An 18,453-nucleotide genomic window follows, 5' to 3' on the forward strand; every position below is an offset into this window, starting at 1 on the left:
TTAAAGATTGTTTGGTATGTTAAAACCTGTGCTCCATCTTGAGCTATTTTTTTGGCAAGACGATAACTAAATAGCTTGGATTGCATGTTCCAGCCCCCTCCCTCCCCCCCCCCCCCCCCCCCACACACACACACTCTTCTGACCCACCACTGGACTGTTTTTGTTTTGTTTTTTTTTTAATATATTATACACACGCATGTGACATAGCTCTCTCCACAGTTATGTATGTGCCTAGGATTCCATCCCCACCGCAGCTTGCCATATTACATGCTCAAGCGCCTGCGTTATACGTGTGCTGATCTTAAACACACTCAGCTCTTTGCTTTTGTCTGCTGTGTTGTTTTTAATTCTCAAGCTGGCCAATTTCTTTCTGGACTATGAGGATGCTGCATTCAGCTCTCTGCCAAAACTGCTCGAGAAGAACTATTATTTTGGAGATAAGATTTCGGTAAGAAATGCGGGAGTGGAGGGAGGTGAAACGTACAAAGCCAGAGGGATGGGGGCGTGTACTTACATTGCTGGGTGGATGAATGGAGGACTGCGTGTACAGAGCCAGAGGGATAGAGGGATGGGTGTGGGCATGTACAGAGCCGGTGGGATGGAGGGATGCCGTGTGCACGTACAGAGCCGGTGAGATGGAGGGATGAGCGTGTGCACGTACAGAGCCGGTGAGATGGAGGGATGGGTGTGGGCACGTACAGAGCCGGTGGGATGGAGGGATGAGCGTGTGCACGTACAGAGCCGGTGGGATGGAGGGATGAGCGTGGGCATGTACAGAGCCGGTGGGATGGAGGGATGAGCGTGTGCACGTACAGAGCCGGTGGGATGGAGGGATGGGTATGGGCATGTACAGAACCGGTGGGATGGAGGGATGAGCGTGTGCACGTACAGAGCCGGTGGGATGGAGGGATGGGCGTGTGCACGTACAGAGCCGGTGGGATGGAGGGATGAGCGTGTGCACGTACAAAACCGGTGAGATGGAGGGATGAGCGTGTGCACGTACAGAGCCGGTGGGATGGAGGGATGGGCGTGTGCACGTACAGAGCCGGTGTGAGGGAGGGATGGGTGTGGGCATGTACAGAGCCGGTGTGAGGGAGGGATGGGTGTGGGCATGTACAGAGCCGGTGGGATGGAGGGATGGGCGTGTGCATGTACAGAGCCGGTGGGATGGAGGGATGAGCGTGTGCATGTACAGAGCTGGAGGGATGGGTGTGGGCATGTACAGAGCCGGTGGGATGGAGGGATGGGTGTGGGCATGAACAGAGCCGGTGGGATGGAGGGATGGGTGGGTGCATGTACAGAACCGGTGGGATGGGTGTGTGCATGTACAGAGCCGGTGGGATGGAGGGATGGGTGTGTGCATGTACAGAGCCGGTGAGATGGAGGGATGGGCGTGGGCACGTACAGAGCCGGTGGGATGGAGGGATGAGCGTGTGCACGTACAGAACCGGTGGGATGGAGGGATGAGCGTGTGCACGTACAGAGCCGGTGGGATGGAGGGATGGGTGTGGGCATGTACAGAGCCGGTGGGATGGAGGGATGGGTGTGTGCATGTACAGAGCCGGTGGGATGGAGGGATGGGTGTGTGCATGTACAGAGCCGGTGGGATGGAGGGATGAGCGTGTGCATGTACAGAGCCGGTGGGATGGAGGGATGAGTGTGTGCATGTACAGAGCTGGAGGGATGGGTGTGGGCATGTACAGAGCCGGTGGGATGGAGGGATGGGTGTGGGCATGTACAGAGCCGGTGGGATGGAGGGATGGGTGGGTGCATGTACAGAACCGGTGGGATGGGTGTGTGCATGTACAGAGCCGGTGGGATGGACGGATGAGCGTGTGCATGTACAGAGCCGGTGGGATGGACGGATGAGCGTGTGCATGTACAGAGCCGGTGGGATGGAGGGATGAGCGTGTGCATGTACAGAGCCGGTGGGATGGAGGGATGAGCGTGTGCATGTACAGAGCCGGTGGGATGGAGGGATGGGTGTGTGCATGTACAGAGCCGGTGAGATGGAGGGATGGGTGTGGGCACGTACAGAGCCGGTGGGATGGAGGGATGAGCGTGTGCACGTACAGAACCGGTGGGATGGAGGGATGAGCGTGTGCACGTACAGAGCCGGTGGGATGGAGGGATGGGCGTGGGCATGTACAGAACCGGTGGGATGGAGGGATGAGCGTGTGCACGTACAGAACCGGTGGGATGGAGGAATGGGCGTGTGCACGTACAGAGCCGGTGGGATGGAGGGATGGGCGTGGGCATGTACAGAGCCGGTGGGATGGAGGGATGGGTGTGGGCACGTACAGAACCGGTGGGATGGAGGGATGAGCGTGTGCACGTACAGAGCCGGTGGGATGGAGGGATGGGTGTGGGCATGTACAGAACTGTCTGTGTGTGCTCTCATTTCTCATTCTTACTGTCGGCTGTGCCTGGTTTTTTGCACATCTTGATTGCTGTTTCCTCTGTGTGTGATTTTTTTCATAGGAAAAACAAAGGAAGCTCATGTTCAAAGCCACAGAACTGCGCAAGGCTCTGGTTGGAGTCAAGAACAGAGTGTGAGTGATTTTTGGGCCACCTCTTTCCCCCATCTCTCATAGTAGCATATTCACATGCCAGTACGGTGTGTGCAGACCCTAGTGAGTCACTGGTGCCCGTGCGGCCCAGCCCTCCCGCTGACCCTGTAAAGTATTAAGCTGAGCACTGGGAGCCAGAGCTGGGCGAGGAGCCCGGTGCATTTGTTGGGCATCGCAGATCTTTAACCCGAGGAGCAGCCTGAGTGAGTTATTATTTCTTTTTATCCTTGTGCTGCCCACAGCTGCCCATTGGCACATGCCAGCCGTAAGTTGCGCCTGTTTTCCTACCTGAGCCGGGACTGGCTGCACGAGATACCGCTGGTGGCGCTGGCAGAGAGCGTCTACGGAGAGATGGCCCAGCAGTGGAGTCGTCTGCAGTTCAGCGAGGCTGCCACGGGGGGGGCCCTGGTCTGGCTGCCGTGGCAGGAATCGGCCCGGTCCCAGAAGGGTTGCCTGGTCTATCCGGGAGGAGAAGCCATGAACCAACTCAGTATCCTTTTGGCAAGAGACTAGGGAGGAGGAAAAGTAGCTAACGATAAGGACTCCTCGCCCTGCCTGCCTGTCCCACCCATGCTTGAATTCTGCCACTGCCCTCCAGGTCTGTGCCAGGTGAGCACAGGAGCCTCCCTCCCTTCAGCTTGATACGGTGGCCCCTTGACCTCGAGCTTCGTTCTCTTGGATATTTGAATATTGTGTGTAATTGCCCCTTTCTCTTTCCTCCTAGCAAGCTCCTTCAGTCTGTGTGCATGGCTTGTACAGCAGGCCAGGCATTATTTGGGTGGCCTGCTGTACAGGTTTTCAGTTCAGTTCCATTGTCTGGTGGTAAATTTAAGAGACGTTTGGAGTTTTCTAGCTTGATCGTTTTCTGGTTAGGAGTGCATCCCGAGTATGTAAAGGAACGTGCCCGGTACGTGTACTCCTGAGGCTCGCCCCTCCTCCTCCTGTCTCGCTTGCCTGAAGATTCGGATCTGGCATGTTGGCTAGCTGGAGAGATGACCAGGCATTTCCCCTTCAGGATCTCTGGACTGTATATATTATATCCGGCTCTTGCACATGGTCCGCTCCTGGCCATATGCAGGATTCCTACAGCCCTCCCTGGAACAAACTCCGTGTAATCTGTCTGCACTCCAGAAGTGGAGTCCCTAGCCATGCTGGGGTCTCACAAGAGCTCTCTGGAGAGGTAGCATTGTAGAGGGTGCTAGTAAGCATTGAATACCAAGAGCCAGTAAGAGGAAAATCTTTAATTTCTATTCTAAGGAGCAGTGCAACTTGCCAAACAATGTAGAGTAAACCACAGCTCAGAGTTCCCAAGCCATTACAGTCAAGGGTGTCCGCTCTCCTGTACTCAGATACCAGTGGGTTAGTTTGTTTGCCTAACATTTTACAACTGGTTGGTATTGTCTCATTTATGTTAATAAGTCTGCATACTTGTAAGTCATATTATTTCTTGTAAGTTGAGCCCAGAAGGCAGAAGCGAAACTTAATGTTGACCTTTAACATACTTCAGCATTCTGACTAACACTTAGCGCAGATTAACACTTGTGCAGCCTTGGAGATTTTCACAAGTCTGACCAGTTCAGTCTTTTATCCTGTTATCTTTGTTTCTTCGTGAGAGCAACAGTATACAATAAGCAACCAAATGTCCAATCTTGTAGAAGTTTATTGTGTGCAAATATAGGCAATAGAGCCCGACTCCAGCCGAGTTTCGCCCTCTTTCAGTAGGGCTGCATCAGGGGCTAAAAACATACAATAAATAACATTAAAAAATATAAAAATGAATAAAACTAATAAAGACATATAATAAACAAACATTTAAAATGAACATATAAAATGGTAACATGGAAATATATGGTATGAGTCTAGAAACCGCAAGATGTAAGTGAAATAGATAGATAAATAAATAGTAAAACCAGCACCATAACATGAGCACAGTAAAATCAGCAATCACCAGCTAAACAAATAAAACAGTACAAAACAATTGTATATTGCCTTTAACTATAAAAAGTTACCATGAGTGCCATAAATTAGATGAATGTATGGAAAATTAAGAGCTCGCCACGTATATGTGATATGTATAAAAAAGGAAAAAAAGCAAAAAGAGAGAAGGAAAGAAAAAAGTAAAAAGAAACTGAAACTAATGACAAACATGTAAGCACTTACTCTTAGCATGTATCGATGCTATGTCTCCTTCAGAGTGTAGTACTTTGTATGGGCTATAAACAATGCCTATGAAATCAATATTAAAAATGCAATAATAAATTGAAAAAATCTATATTAATATAGTGTAACATCGTATCTACAATTAAAAATGTTATGGCAGGAAAGGTACAGTGTGCGGAGTACTTGAATACTAATTTAGCTTTATTGATTTCAAAAATCTAACTGACCAAAATAAGTACACGGTGCAGATTAATGGAATTCAGACTAACATTTTTTTTGTAGGGATAGTATCAAATAATCATATCGTACTATAAAAATATGATATAATTAATATGATTTAAAAACTACACTGTCTAATGTGGCTGCCTTTATAATTGCAAGCCACATCTTACATGACTTATGTGCTTGGCACCGTGGCTCATCATTGACTCAGAAACAGCAGAAGTGTACCAATTTGCTTAGTCTTTATTGCTATGTATCACATACCTAGCTATGCCTTTAAAATACACAGTTACCTCAATTTTCACTGTTAAAATACTGTAAAACAGCTTAGAGAAACTGACAACATGCCGATTGACTAAGTGGTTACTATACAAATACTGTGTAGCAACTTGAAGAGATTTACAACATGCCGATTAGCTGAGTCACCAGTGCACTGCGACCTAAAAACAACTATATAATTGAATACTATCATGTTTACAAAACTTACATAAGCTTAAATTACGCTGATCTAAAACATTTCTATAAAAACATAATGTCTACAAATAAAAAGTACAGACATTCTGAGCATGCAGAGTGAAACTCATATAAAAGAGACATCAGCGCCGACAAACTTGCGATCTAAAAGATAGTTACTCACAAAACTTCTCCAATCTTTGCAATACAAAAGCGCATCAATTTCGCAAAAAGTGGACTCCGGATCTCAACAGTGTAGAAGTCACCGTGATCACTTTCAGAGCAGGCTAAAACGCCGGCGCCGGCATATTCTACTTAAATCAAGCAAAAACGCGCCAAATCTAGCTGTCAATCACAGAGAAAAGGAGTGGCTACGTGACGATTCCAAAAGCGTAAAGTACAGGAATAGTGCCCGTGCAACAAAATATATATAGGTAAAACAACCAGACAATTTAATAAACGGATTATTGAGCACAGAAGTAGCATTAAAAGAAAGATTGTAACCAGCCCTTTAGTAATACACACCATAGAAAACAATCATAAATTTGAAGAAATGAAGGAGATAACCCGCCGAAAGAGGGCTAACTATGACAGATCAGGGAACCGCAGGGTGAGCTATCGCATCTGCTGGAGACAGAGAAATACTGAAGGGCTGCAGGGTAGGCTCTGTCCTGATATAGGATATCGTTTGAGTTTTTCCTCTGTCTCCATCTGCTGGATAGGAGGCTCAACCCACGGTCTGGACTGATCCGGGTACGTACAGGGAACAGGTAAATGCAAAAATTGGTATACTCTTTCAAAAAGTACAAAGACTAGGGGGACATTCAATGAAATTACTGACGATTCCAAAAGTGTAAAGTACAGGAACAGATACTGTTTGTAATAGACGGTGATCAATATCACCACCTCTCCAATTCGCATTAACACAAGTTCTGTGTATTGCAACGTGTTAATGCGAATTGGAGAGGTGGTGATATTGATCACCGTCTATTACAAACAGTATCTGTTCCTGTACTTTACACTTTTGGAATTGTCAGTAATTTCATTGAATGTCCTCCTAGTCTTTGTACTTTTTGAAAGAGTATACCAATTTTTGCATTTACCTGTTCCCTGTACGTACCCGGATCAGTCCAGACCGTGGGTTGAGCCTCCTATCCAGCAGATGGAGACAGAGGAAAAACTCAAACGATATCCTATATCAGGACAGAGCCTACCCTGCAGCCCTTCAGTATTTCTCTGTCTCCAGCAGATGCGATAGCTCACCCTGCGGTTCCCTGATCTGTCATAGTTAGCCCTCTTTCGGCGGGTTATCTCCTTCATTTCTTTATCCAAGATCAAGCAAGTACTTTATTGTGTTTTAGTTACAAAAAAAAAAACCCAAGCGTACATAGATTTGTCTCTGCATTTTTTTGTTCTTCACAGGAGACAGCGCTGTCTCCTTGGTCTTGGGGGGCCCAGGGGGGCTTGCCCCTTGCATTCAATAGCCTGGGCCCCTTTCCCGGTGATCCTCAGGTGGGGTGTCAGTCCCTCCCCTTACCTGGCTGCTTTGCCCCGGGACGTCTCTTCCCCGGTAGTGCATAGGGATGTGCCATTCCCCTAGGTGAAGTACCACCACAAAACAAAAAAAAACGGTGTACTTTTGATTTTGGGCAGTTTTCGATTTGTTGTCAGCAGCCGAGGTTTTGTTTTTTTTTTTGTGAGGAGCGAGCAGGGTTCGATCCGCTGCCTCCGCTCCTCCCCCGGCAGCCTAGCCCAGCTGATTTCTCTCTGCTCGCGGCTTCCCCTCACAGAGAATGCCGCGTGCACACGGATGCCTCGCGTGTGGAGAGCCCTCGGCGCGTCTTTCGCGTGAGGGACTTTGCTCTGCCTGTCTGCCGGGTGGGGAAGGCCCCTCCCCAGCAGCGATTAAAACGCCAGCCCCGGGGTCGATCCTCCCACCGCGTGGCCAGGCCGTTCCCGGGCCGGGGAACCACGGGAACGCGGTCATTTTGGGAGTTTGGGCAGCCCCGGATTTGGGGCTGCAGGAGAGTGAGGAGTTGAATTTTTCAGTCTCCTCCCCCCTGATTTGAGCCCCTTCACTGCCAAACACTTTGAGAACACAAACCCTTGCAAAACAAAAAAGACAGAAACGTGCCATACCAGCCCGGCACGATTTCAGGACTCAAACAGCAGCAGCTTTATCTATGACAGCAATGCAACTATTATATACCATGCCCTAGTGCACTAATACACCTCCTATTGGGGTTAACAGAACAAGCCGTATAGCTGCAAAGCCCTACAAATGTGCTACATGCCAGCAGAAATACTGCACCTCAGTTAAAACACACAGAGCACAGACAGACCCTTACCTAATACCGAATAAGGGACTACAAAATAGAAACAGACAAAAATAAAATAAATATGAATGCAATTGGAATGGGGGTGTATAAAACGTTTTAAATAAAATAAATAAATAAAATGTAAAGCCCAAAAGAACAAAATACAAATATGTAATGCACATTGTCCTAGAACAAGCAGGGTGGTGGTCTTCACACATGGGCGACATCATCGGATGGAGCCCGGCGCTGAAAACCTATGTGATGTTTCTGGAACTATGACTACACTGAGCATGCCCAGCACGCCCTATACCACGTGTCCACCCGGGGGTCCCTCTTTAATCTCTTTTTTTTATTTTTCCACTGTGCTTTCGCTTCATGGTTACTGAATTTGTGTATTTGATTTTAAAAAGTATTTGGAAAACTTTCACTGATTGTTTTCGGATTTTTTCGGGTCCTTCTCGGTTCCTTAGGTTTCTCGGCAGTTCGGTAAGTTTTCTGTCGCTTCCATCTCCCGTAACGGTGGTGCATCTGTCGCCCACTGCCTCCCTTGTTCTTTTCTCCCTTTAGGTTGTGTCAAAATCCATGACCTCGTCGGGTTTTCATCGGTACCCGAGGACTGTCCATTGCGGACCCACACGATGAATGTATCCTCTGCCTGGGGGCATCACACAATGTCCGGGGGTGCCGCTTGTGTGACCAAATGACTGTGAAGGGAAGTCGCGCTCGCTTCGGAAAGATGTAGAAGCTCTTTGGGGCAAGAAAGTCCAAGGCATAGGTGGCATCAACGCCGAAGGACTGTAGAGCCCTACCGATGGACACAGAGTTATCGACATCGGTGGGGCTGTCCGCTCCATCGATGCTGCTAGCGGATAAGGACGCCTGGGTCTAGTCCCTGTCTGTCTCTTCCAGGTTGAGGACATGGGGTTTATCGTCTTTAACTTCAGCACCAGGCCAAGTACCAAGGGAAGCGGAGGAAGCATTGGCACTGGGTCGCCTTCTATGCACGGTGCAGGGCTCGAATCAGCGCCAGCACTTGCCGTGATGCCCCTGAAGCAACCCAGAGGCAAGGAGTGCCCTATCCTGCATCAATCCCGGGGATCCGCAACAGTCTCCAACAGTTCTGGTATCAGTCACCAATCCACCTCGAGGCTCCGAGGAGGACCTGGCCCCCCCCCCCCCCCCCCTCCTGGCTTCCAGTCTTTTGAGAAGGAGTTGGCACGCAGAGTTCAGCTGGCAGTCAATTGTCTGTCTGCTGCGTGGCATTGAGCCGGCGGCATCGACAGCACCGGTGCCCGTGCTCTCCCTGTTGGAACCGCTGCTGGAGCATCTCCATATGCTCATCGGGGTGTTACTGACCCAGCTGGTGCTAGTACCCTGGGGGCCATCGATGGCAGGTGGGGCATCAAAGCTCCCCTGCCAGATGCGGTGGCTGTTGCTGGTTCCTTCAAGGAGGAAGCTCTGCCAAGTCCTGCACTGCGGCCTGCAGCCCCCTGTCCAGCTTTGCCTCTGGACGAAGGCTGAGCACCCAGGGCCTCATCCCCTGTGGATTTCAGTGAGGATCAGGCCCCGTATGACCCCTGGGGGGGAGGACACTGCGGCATCCTCCGAGGACTCGGGAGGTCTCCCCTCGGAACCATCTCCTCCTGAGGACCTGATTTTCGCAGGTTTTGTGCAGGCGATGGCCGAGGCCCTCCCGTTTCAATTGATGACTGAGGAGGACGCCAGGCACAAGATGCTGGAAATCCTCCAGTTTGTGGAGGCTCCTAAAGAGATCGTGGCAGTCCCAAGATCTTTAAGGAGTTGCTGCTGAGGATTTGGGAGCAACCCTCTCAGTTCTTCCTGTAAATAGGAAGGTGGACGGGGCTTACCTCGTCCACCAGGCTACAGGGTTCAAAAAGTGACAGCTGGCACACCAATCGGTAGTGGACAAATTTGCTCTCAAAAAGTCCAGATGCTCTCTGACCCATGCCTCAGAGCCCCCGGGGAAGCATCACAGAGCGCTGGGTGCCCTTGGGAGGAAGGCTTTTCCAGGGGCAATGCTTATTGCCTGCTGTATATGAGCCAGTCCTCTCTCAACCTCTGGAAGCAGGTGCAGGAAGTGGCCATCTCAACAGCAGCAAGACACCGTTCTGTCCAGGGTGCGTTGGCCTGGAGTGCAGAAAGCATGAGGTGCGTTCTGCCTACGATGTTTTCGAGATGGCAGTGAGTCTCTGCAGTGGGAATCGGCTCTCGCAGAATGGCATGGCTGCAGGCCTTGGATCTCCGACCGGCTCGCTGACCTGCCATGTGCTGGAGACAAGGTGAGGGACGCGGTGGCCCAGTGGTGGGATCACCAAGAGACCCTCCTGTGCTTCAGGCCCGCCTTCCTCAGCCAGGAGTTCTGTGAGACAGGGTCAGAGGAAGACTTCATACCACCAGAGGGGAGGTACTGTCCTCCGGCCCCTCGCACCAAGGGTCAGCTTCTGCAGACATCCCAAGCCCCAACCAAATCCCAGGATGGGGTTTTGACTCGATCTTAGGGAGCATAAGCCAGTCACCCTTATCCGAGATGCTGGACTCCCCCAGTCGGGGGCAGGCTCCAGTTCTTTGTGAATTGGTAGCCCAGTATAACCTCGGACCAGTGGGTTCTGTCCATCGTCTGTCAACATTTTTGAGTGAGACGTTCTCGTAATAAAATATTTTGGAGTGGGTTGTTTTTTTTTTTCCCGATTACTTTTTTGACACTGTTTTTAGTGCTAGAAAAATACAGTGTAGGTACGAGTCTAGATGTGTGTTCACTCTATTTTTATCTCTTTAAAAAAAAAAAATAGTAATAAGAGAGGATTATGAAACAGCTTTAGGGAAAATCTTTTTCCTGTTACCCTGGTCGGTCCAGGCGCCTGGTTTTGTATCCCTACCGGCAGCTAGAGAAGAAACTCTTTGCTGAGCCTGTGGGTACTTAGGCAATGTGCACATCCCCTCGGTGGAGAAGGGTGAGCATGGGGGGTGGAAGCCGCTGTTCAGGTTACTTCCCTTTCCGCAGAGGTCTCCGCAAGGTCCGAAGCAGTTGACCAGCGCAGGGAAGAACCTCCTTATTTTAGCCTTTCTTCCCTGCGGGCTGTGTTGCTCCCTGGGTGAGGGATCTGCCTTCCAGTTTTTGAAAGATGTCCTTTTGGTTTTAACTGCCTCTCGTACCTCGCCATGGAACCAGGCCGGCACTGTTTGCTCTTCTTTTAATGCATGGAATATATCTAGTCTGGGCTTTCAAGGCTGCATTTTTAAACCCTGTCCACTTAACCTTTGCAACCTTGCCTTTTAGCGTATTTATTTCTAACTAATTTTCTCATTTTATCATAGTCTCCCCTGTACTTTTCCGTAATATCTTCCCTTCAATAATTATGGTAAATTTGATTGTTAATGGTCACTCTTGCCAAGCGGTCCCAAGACTATTGTACCTCTTGCACCAGATCAAGCATTGTAGTGAGAATTAGATCTAAGGTCGTCCCCTCCCCTTTGCCTCAGCCCCCACCCCTCATTTAGTTCCAGGGGCAGAGGGGAGGGTAGTTTGACATTGAGAAACTGAACCTCCCTAGCATGTCCCATTGAGACTTTCACTAATTGAGTATTAGGGTAATTGAAAATATCCCATTACTATTGTGTTATCAATGCTTTGGTTTTTCTTATTTCTCTTAGCATTTCACTGTCTCTCCATCTTGGCCAGGTACAAGGTAGTATACCCCTATTACTATACGCTTCCCTATTATGCATGGAATTTTTACCCCAAGAGATTCCATGGTGCATTCTGTTTCCTTCAGGGCTTTTATTCTGTTTCACACTGCCATCCTTATATAGTGTTACCCATCCACAGGAACAGAGTTTGAGAAGCCTGGGATAAGCCCAGAGGATCCTTAGCTGTGGGGGAGTGAGGGGTAAAGCCTGGGATAAGCACAGAGGATCCTTAGCTGTGAGGGGTAAAGCCTGGGATAAGCACAGAGGATCCTTAGCTGTAAGGAAGTGAGGGGTAAAGCCTGGGATAAGCCCAGAGGATCCTTAGCTGTGGGGGAGTGAGGGGTAAAGCCTGGGATAAGCACAGAGGATCCTTAGCTGTGAGGGAGTGAGAGGTAAAGCCTAGGATAAGCACAGAGGATCCTTAGCTGTGGGGGGAGTGAGGGGTAAAGCCTGGGATAAGCACAGAGGATCCTTAGCTGTGAGGGAGTGAGGGGTAAAGCCTGGGATAAGCACAGAGGATCCTTAGCTGTGGGGGAGTGAGAGGTAAAGCCCGGGATAAGCACAGAGGATCCTTAGCTGTGGGGGAGTGAGAGGTAAAGCCTGGGATAAGCACAGAGGATCCTTAGATGTGAGGGAGTGAGAGGTAAAGCCTGGGATAAGCACAGAGGATCCTTAGCTGTGAGGGAGTGAGGGGTAAAGCCTGGGATAAGCACAGAGGATCCCTAGCAGTAAGGGAGTGAGGGGTAAAGCCTGGGATAAGCACAGAGGATCCTTAGCTGTGGGGGAGGGAGGGGTAAAGCCTGGGATAAGCACAGAGGATCCTTAGCTGTGGGGGAGTGAGGGTAAAGCCTGGGATAAGCACAGAGGATCCTTAGCTGTGGGGGAGTGAGAGGTAAAGCCTGGGATAAGCACAGAGGATCCTTAGCTGTGAGGGAGTGAGGGGTAAAGCCTGGGATAAGCACAGAGGATCCTTAGCTGTGGGGGAGTGAGAGGTAAAGCCTGGGATAAGCACAGAGGATCCTTAGCTGTGAGGGAGTGAGAGGTAAAGCCTGAGATAAGCACAGAGGATCCTTAGCTGTGAGGGGTAAAGCCTGGGATAAGCACAGAGGATCCTTAGCTGTGGGGGAGTGAGGGGTAAAGCCTGGGATAAGCACAGAGGATCCTTAGCTGTGAGGGAGTGAGGGGTAAAGCCTGGGATAAGCACAGAGGAACCTTAGCTGTGGGGGAGTGAGAGGTAAAGCCTGGGATAAGCACAGAGGATCCTTAGCTGTGGGGGAGTGAGGGGTAAAGCCTGGGATAAGCACAGAGGATCCTTAGCTGTGAGGGAGTGAGGGGGTAAAGCCTGGGATAAGCACAGAGGATCCTTAGCTGTGGGGGAGTGAGAGGTAAAGCCTGGGATAAGCACAGAGGGTCCTTAGCTGTGAGGGAGTGAGAGGTAAAGCCTGGGATAAGCCCAGAGGATCCTTAGCTGTGGGGGAGTGAGGGGTAAAGCCTGGGATAAGCACAGAGGATCCTTAGCTGTGGGGGAGTGAGGGGTAAAGCCTGGGATAAGCACAGAGGATCCTTAGCTGTGGGGGGAGTGAGGGGTAAAGCCTGGGATAAGCACAGAGGATCCTTAGCTGTGGGGGAGTGAGGGGTAAAGCCTGGGATAAGCACAGAGGATCCTTAGCTGTGGGGGAGTGAGGGGTAAAGCCTGGGATAAGCACAGAGGATCCTTAGCTGTGGGGGAGTGAGGGGTAAAGCCTGGGATAAGCCCAGAGGATCCTTAGCTGTGGGGGAGTGAGAGGTAAAGCCTGGGATAAGCCCAGAGGATCCTTAGCTGTGGGGGAGTGAGGGGTAAAGCCTGGGATAAGCACAGAGGATCCTTAGCTGTGGGGGAGTGAGGGATAAAGCCTGGGATAAGCACAGAGGATCCTTAGCTGTGAGGGAGTGAGAGGTAAAGCCTGGGATAAGCCCAGAGGATCCTTAGCTGTGAGGGAGTGAGGGGTAAAGCCTGGGATAAGCACAGAGGATCCTTAGATGTGAGGGAGTGAGGGGTAAAGCCTGGGATAAGCACAGAGGATCCTTAGATGTGAGGGAGTGAGAGGAAAAGCCTGGGATAAGCCCAGAGGATCCTTAGCTGTGAGGGAGTGAGGGGTAAAGCCTGGGATAAGCACAGAGGATCCTTAGCTGTGAGGGAGTGAGAGGTAAAGCCTGGGATAAGCACAGAGGATCCTTAGCTGTGAGGGAGTGAGGGGTAAAGCCTGGGATAAGCACAGAGGATCCTTAACTGTGGGAGCGTAATGGATGAAGCCACAAGGTCTCAGACTTTATCAAAGACAGGGAAAATGGACAGAGTTTGGATGGGACTGGTTCTCCTTGTGTTTCTGCATGAGATTTGTCCTAAACTTAGAGCGTTGCACAGAATTTCAGGATGTCGTGCTGGAATTCCCAGAGGATGAGGCTGCAAAGCCCTACTGCAAGAATGATCCAGCAGAGTTTGAACTGAATGGCAGGATACAGCAGGTTGCTGCCAACAGTGCAGCTGAAGAGGGTAAGTTGAGGTTGGGAGCACTTTATGGAACAGGTGCGCATCATCATCAAATCTGAAAAAAAGATCTGTGCCTCAGTGCCCTAAGAATAGCAGTGCCAGTCAACCCTGTAATTGCTCCCCAGAGCAGGCTGCACTGTATTGATATTTTTAATGAGGTTTTTGGAGTTAGTGGAAGCGACGCTGGGGGAGAGCACATGGTGCGCAGCTGTTGCAGCAGGGATGTGGCTTTACAGGTGGCGCTGCACGAAGTTCGTGGACGTCAAAAGTGGAGTCCCCATTTTCCCACCATCATGGCCAGAAATGTTGACAGGTGATTTGTCCAAAAGCGCAGACTCCTCTGCTGAGTAATCACTTAGTCAGGTTCCTAAAAAAAAAAAAAAGATGCAGTTCTGTCCCTACCCAGATCAGTCCAGACTCCTGGGTTTGCCTCCCTGCCAGCAGATGGAGACAGAGAGAGTCTCACCGACGTTCTACATAACCCGAGGTGCCACCTGCACTCCCTCAGTATTTCTCTGTCTCCAGCAGATGGCAGAGGTGTAAAACCCGCAGTGTGGAGACTGGGGGGAGGGGGAGAAAACGTTTTAACTTTCCTCCCAGGAAGCTGCTAGGTCCTGATGGGGCCATCCCATCTGGTCTGAGGTGAACGAGCAGGAGGTTGGTGACCCTTAATTTGGTTTGGAAATTATCTCCGTGAGGGTTGATAACTGGGTTTCCTGTACTGGGAGCGGTGCCGGGGCAGTGGAGATGGCGACGGCCAGGAGTACCGGTGTGGAGGAGCTCACCGTGGCACGTGGCTTCGGTTGCCACTCACTTCCAGCCTGCAGGTAGCAGAAGATGGCACACAGAGCAGCTGTCGTTCTTGTGGGGAGTTGCACGCGTGTCTTTTGCGCGCTAGTTTATGCTCCCACTGCATCTCTGGAGGGGAGAAGGTGGATCGGGGGAGAAGACTCCAGGTGCAGCTGTCTAAATGAGTGTCGGGGACTGCCACAGATGTCTGGCCTGTCAGCACAGGAACGGTGGCCATCTTGGCTTTGGTGGCAGTAGGGACATCTGGGCAGTTGGGATTCCCCACCCCCATTATCTCCTGCCATACAGGGCCCTGAACAAAAACCAGAAGCTTCTGAGGCAGGGGAGGACACTAGGTTCCTCTGCTCTTTCTTCCTAGTTTGTGCTGCTCCTCCAAAGAGCTTATCTGGTCAGAAAAGCAGTGGGAATTTAGAGGTCTCTGTCTGAGGTAAACCCCGTTGAAGATTCACAATCCAGGAAGAGACTTGATCTCAAAGAAAAGAAAGGATCAGTGAGTATCCAGAGGGACCTGGGACTGATAGCTCACCCGGTAGCCTAGAAAGAACTCTTGAAGAATTGGAGGATTCTGTTGTGCCGGCAGACAACTCTCCTGGCACACGTTCAGGTTATGACTTGTCTGATCTGGAAGATGTTCCAGTAACCGAAAGGGATGACCTTAAGCTAGTGCATCTCTCTTCCACAAGGAGGAGCTGTGGCCCTTGATTCCTCATGTGCTGAAGGTCCCACAGGAGGAGTCTGACCAGGCCATCAGTACAACAGGTTCTGCAGAAGTTAAGATCCGTGGGCTGAGTGGTAAATCTAGCAAATAGCCATCTCGCGTTTTCTGAATCTCTGCAATCCCTAGGGGCCCAGGTAGATGTTTCTCATGAGGGAACGGATGCTCAAACTGGAGACTCAGGTTCGCTGCTTTTTGGGGCTTTCAGTGCTCAAGGTCTGGGACTAGCTACAGGTCCTAGACTTTATGGCATCGACTCTGGAGTTGGTTCCTTGGGCATTTGCTCATATGTGGCCTCTGTAGAAGGCTCTCCTTTTACGTCTGAATCCATTATTGGAGGAGTTTTAGCTTCAACTTCTGCTCCCACTCGGGGAGCCGCCAAGTCCAGTCTTCATGGTGACTCGGGCCATTCTGAATCATGGAGTTGGACATTCCACACGTGGGTGATACGACCACCGATGCCGCTGTGACAAGATCAGTCAGCTCAGGGCCAGTGCTTGAAGGCAGCATCGTTGTCGATTAGTCATTTAGACGCGGGTGGTACATCTTGCGTTGCTTATCTTTCTGCCATGGGTATGCGGCCGACTGGTACAAATTCTGTCTGACCATGCATAGACATTGGCTTATATCAACCAGCAGGGAGGAACCAAGGGTCGAGCAGTGGGCATAGCAGCATCGGTTTCTTCGTGCAGCATCTCACATAGCCAGGTAGGACAACACACAGGCATATTTTCTCGGTCTACAATGGCTGGACCCCAGCGAGGGGGAATTGGCAGAGGAGCTGATGTACCTCATTAGAATCAGATAGGGAATGCCCCTCGTGGACTTGTGATATTGCAACAAAATGCCAGGGAGCCTTGTTTATACGGTCGCAGGAGAGAACCTGGGGCAGAAGGCATCGATGCCCTGGTCCTAGCCTGGCCTTGGGGGATTCTTCGTGTTTCCTCTGTGGCCACTGGTGGGCAAGGTGCTATGACAAGATAGAGAAACAGCCAGGCGAGGTGGTTCTAGTGGCTCCGGAGAGGCCACATCAACCATGGTTCATGGACCCGGTCAATCTGGCACTAGACGGGCCATTGAAGTTCGGTCAACTGCTGAAGCTTCTTTGTCGGGGTCCAATATTTTCTGATCAGGCAGCCTGCTTCTGTCTCGTGGCTTGGCTGACAGTTTATATATAATGAAGAATTGCTGAGTGGTTCAATGGTCTCCTTTGTTAGAATTTTCCATGTTTGACACTTCACCTTCCTTGGGCTCGTTAAAGTGGATCGGGTCTGTTTAGTTACTGCTTATATATTATCATCTTGGCTTGGGTACAGGCCAGTACTGATGGGATTGCAGGTGGCACCCTGGGTTATGTATAGTGTGCGTGAAACTTTCTCTGTCTCCATCTGCTGGCAGGAGGGCAAAACCCAGGAGTCCGGACTGATCTGTGGTATTCTAGGAATGAAAATTAGCAGGTAAGAACCAGTTTTCCTATCCGTTCCCTTTTCATGTTCCTTTAACATTTCTGTGGTGTTTTAAAGTGAGGTGCAGTGAATCCCCTGTCCTGAAGAGCTTACCTGAGGTGAGAGGGAAATAGTGGCATGGCGCCTGGCTCTCAGATTTTGGTCCATTTTGCTCCCCAGCAGGCCACATCCTCTCCTCGTGTGTGGTAATCTGCCTCACTTTATTGCATAACCTCTGGGGTCCCTGTTTGTGAGGTTCACACGCTGCTCTGGAGATGTGCAGGAAGAATACAGAAGCCCCTTCTCTGAGAAACCAAAGGCCTTAACTGCACAGGCCATTGCCCTCTGCTATAAGCCACCCTCTATAATGGCATTTACCCAATTGAAGCATCCCGACCGCGGATTGTAGAGACTGCAGGAGCACAGGGAGGGTGGGGGTAGGGGGAAGTGAGTGAGTGGTGTGGATCTCAAATCTGCATGTGGTGGTGTGCATCCATTTTCTGCCCCAATGCATGTTAAGTGCAGAGCCACCTGCAGGCCTTGCAAAGGGATCGGTCCCTCCTAGCTTCCCTTCTAAATTAGCTACAAGCTGCTGCAAGCTTTGTGAAAGTTGCTGCTGCTTGGTTTCTGTGCCGCTGAGCCGGTCCTGGTTTTACCCTGCTTGGTTAGAGAAATTAGAACAAGAAGTGGATGCAGTGAGGGAAAAGCAGGACTGGCTCAGGTGGAGCAGATCATTGGGGAATGGACTTAGCTGCGCACACCTACAAGTGTTTGGTTTCTGGAGTGCAAGGTGGGAAGGATTTCCTGCTCTGCTGGGCGAGGCAGCAGAGGGGCCTGGGTTCCATACCTGGCTCTGGCTGGACTGGAAGTGCGGAGGAGGCAGGTGCACACCCCTGGCTGGAGCTCTGTAAGGAGGGTGCCCTAATATCGGCCGTATGTCGGGGGCGGGGGGAGAAAGGCAGCCTGGGCGCAGCGCTGGATCCATGGTTTCCGGTTTTCTCCATTCCGGCCTGTGTGTGTGTTTCTTTAGCCCCATGGTGTGCAAATGTCTGAATCCGGTCAGTAATCAAACCGTTTCCTTCCCGTATAACCACGCGCTTGGTTTCTCACGATTTTGTGTATCTCCTGTCTCCTTGTCTCTCACTTTCCCTCGCACCCTGCATCCCCGCTTCTCGCTTGCTTTTCTCGCTACCCCCCCCCCGTTCCCTGTTGCTCGCTCCCTTCCTTTCTCCTCCTATTCTGTTGGGTCATGTGTGATGATCCCCCGCCTCCCTGTCACCCCTCCCGTCCATGGTTTCTGCCCCTCTCTCACTTCCTGATTCCTCCTCCAGCCTTTGTAGGCGTCCGCTCGGATTATCACTGTGCGGTGTGGAAGCTCTCAGCGGATTCGTGCCCTGAGCCGCTGCAGGTGGTGCAGACTCAGAACGTCGCAACCTGCATCAATGTGAGGTGAGAGTCCCCGCAGTCTTAACCCGTAAAACCTTCTTTGCCTGCTTCGTGACGCCTCAGTGATGAAACCTTT

At 50.6% G+C, this 18,453-nt stretch overlaps 1 protein-coding gene across 1 annotated transcript in view; it reads left to right on the top strand.

Annotated features, from left to right (window-relative positions):
* TAF1C (TATA-box binding protein associated factor, RNA polymerase I subunit C) overlaps positions 1 to 18,453 on the top strand; it is a 71,883-nt gene that overhangs the window by 31,189 nt on the left and 22,241 nt on the right. The window contains exons 5-9 of the mRNA XM_029583126.1: positions 356 to 448; positions 2,482 to 2,552; positions 2,813 to 3,060; positions 13,836 to 13,964; positions 18,263 to 18,380. Coding sequence (XP_029438986.1) covers positions 356 to 448; positions 2,482 to 2,552; positions 2,813 to 3,060; positions 13,836 to 13,964; positions 18,263 to 18,380 — 659 coding nt within the window. The remainder of the gene's footprint in view (positions 1 to 355; positions 449 to 2,481; positions 2,553 to 2,812; positions 3,061 to 13,835; positions 13,965 to 18,262; positions 18,381 to 18,453) is intronic.

Source organism: Rhinatrema bivittatum, chromosome 1 (assembly GCF_901001135.1).
Source record: "Rhinatrema bivittatum chromosome 1, aRhiBiv1.1, whole genome shotgun sequence".
Classification (NCBI taxonomy): domain Eukaryota; kingdom Metazoa; phylum Chordata; class Amphibia; order Gymnophiona; family Rhinatrematidae; genus Rhinatrema; species Rhinatrema bivittatum.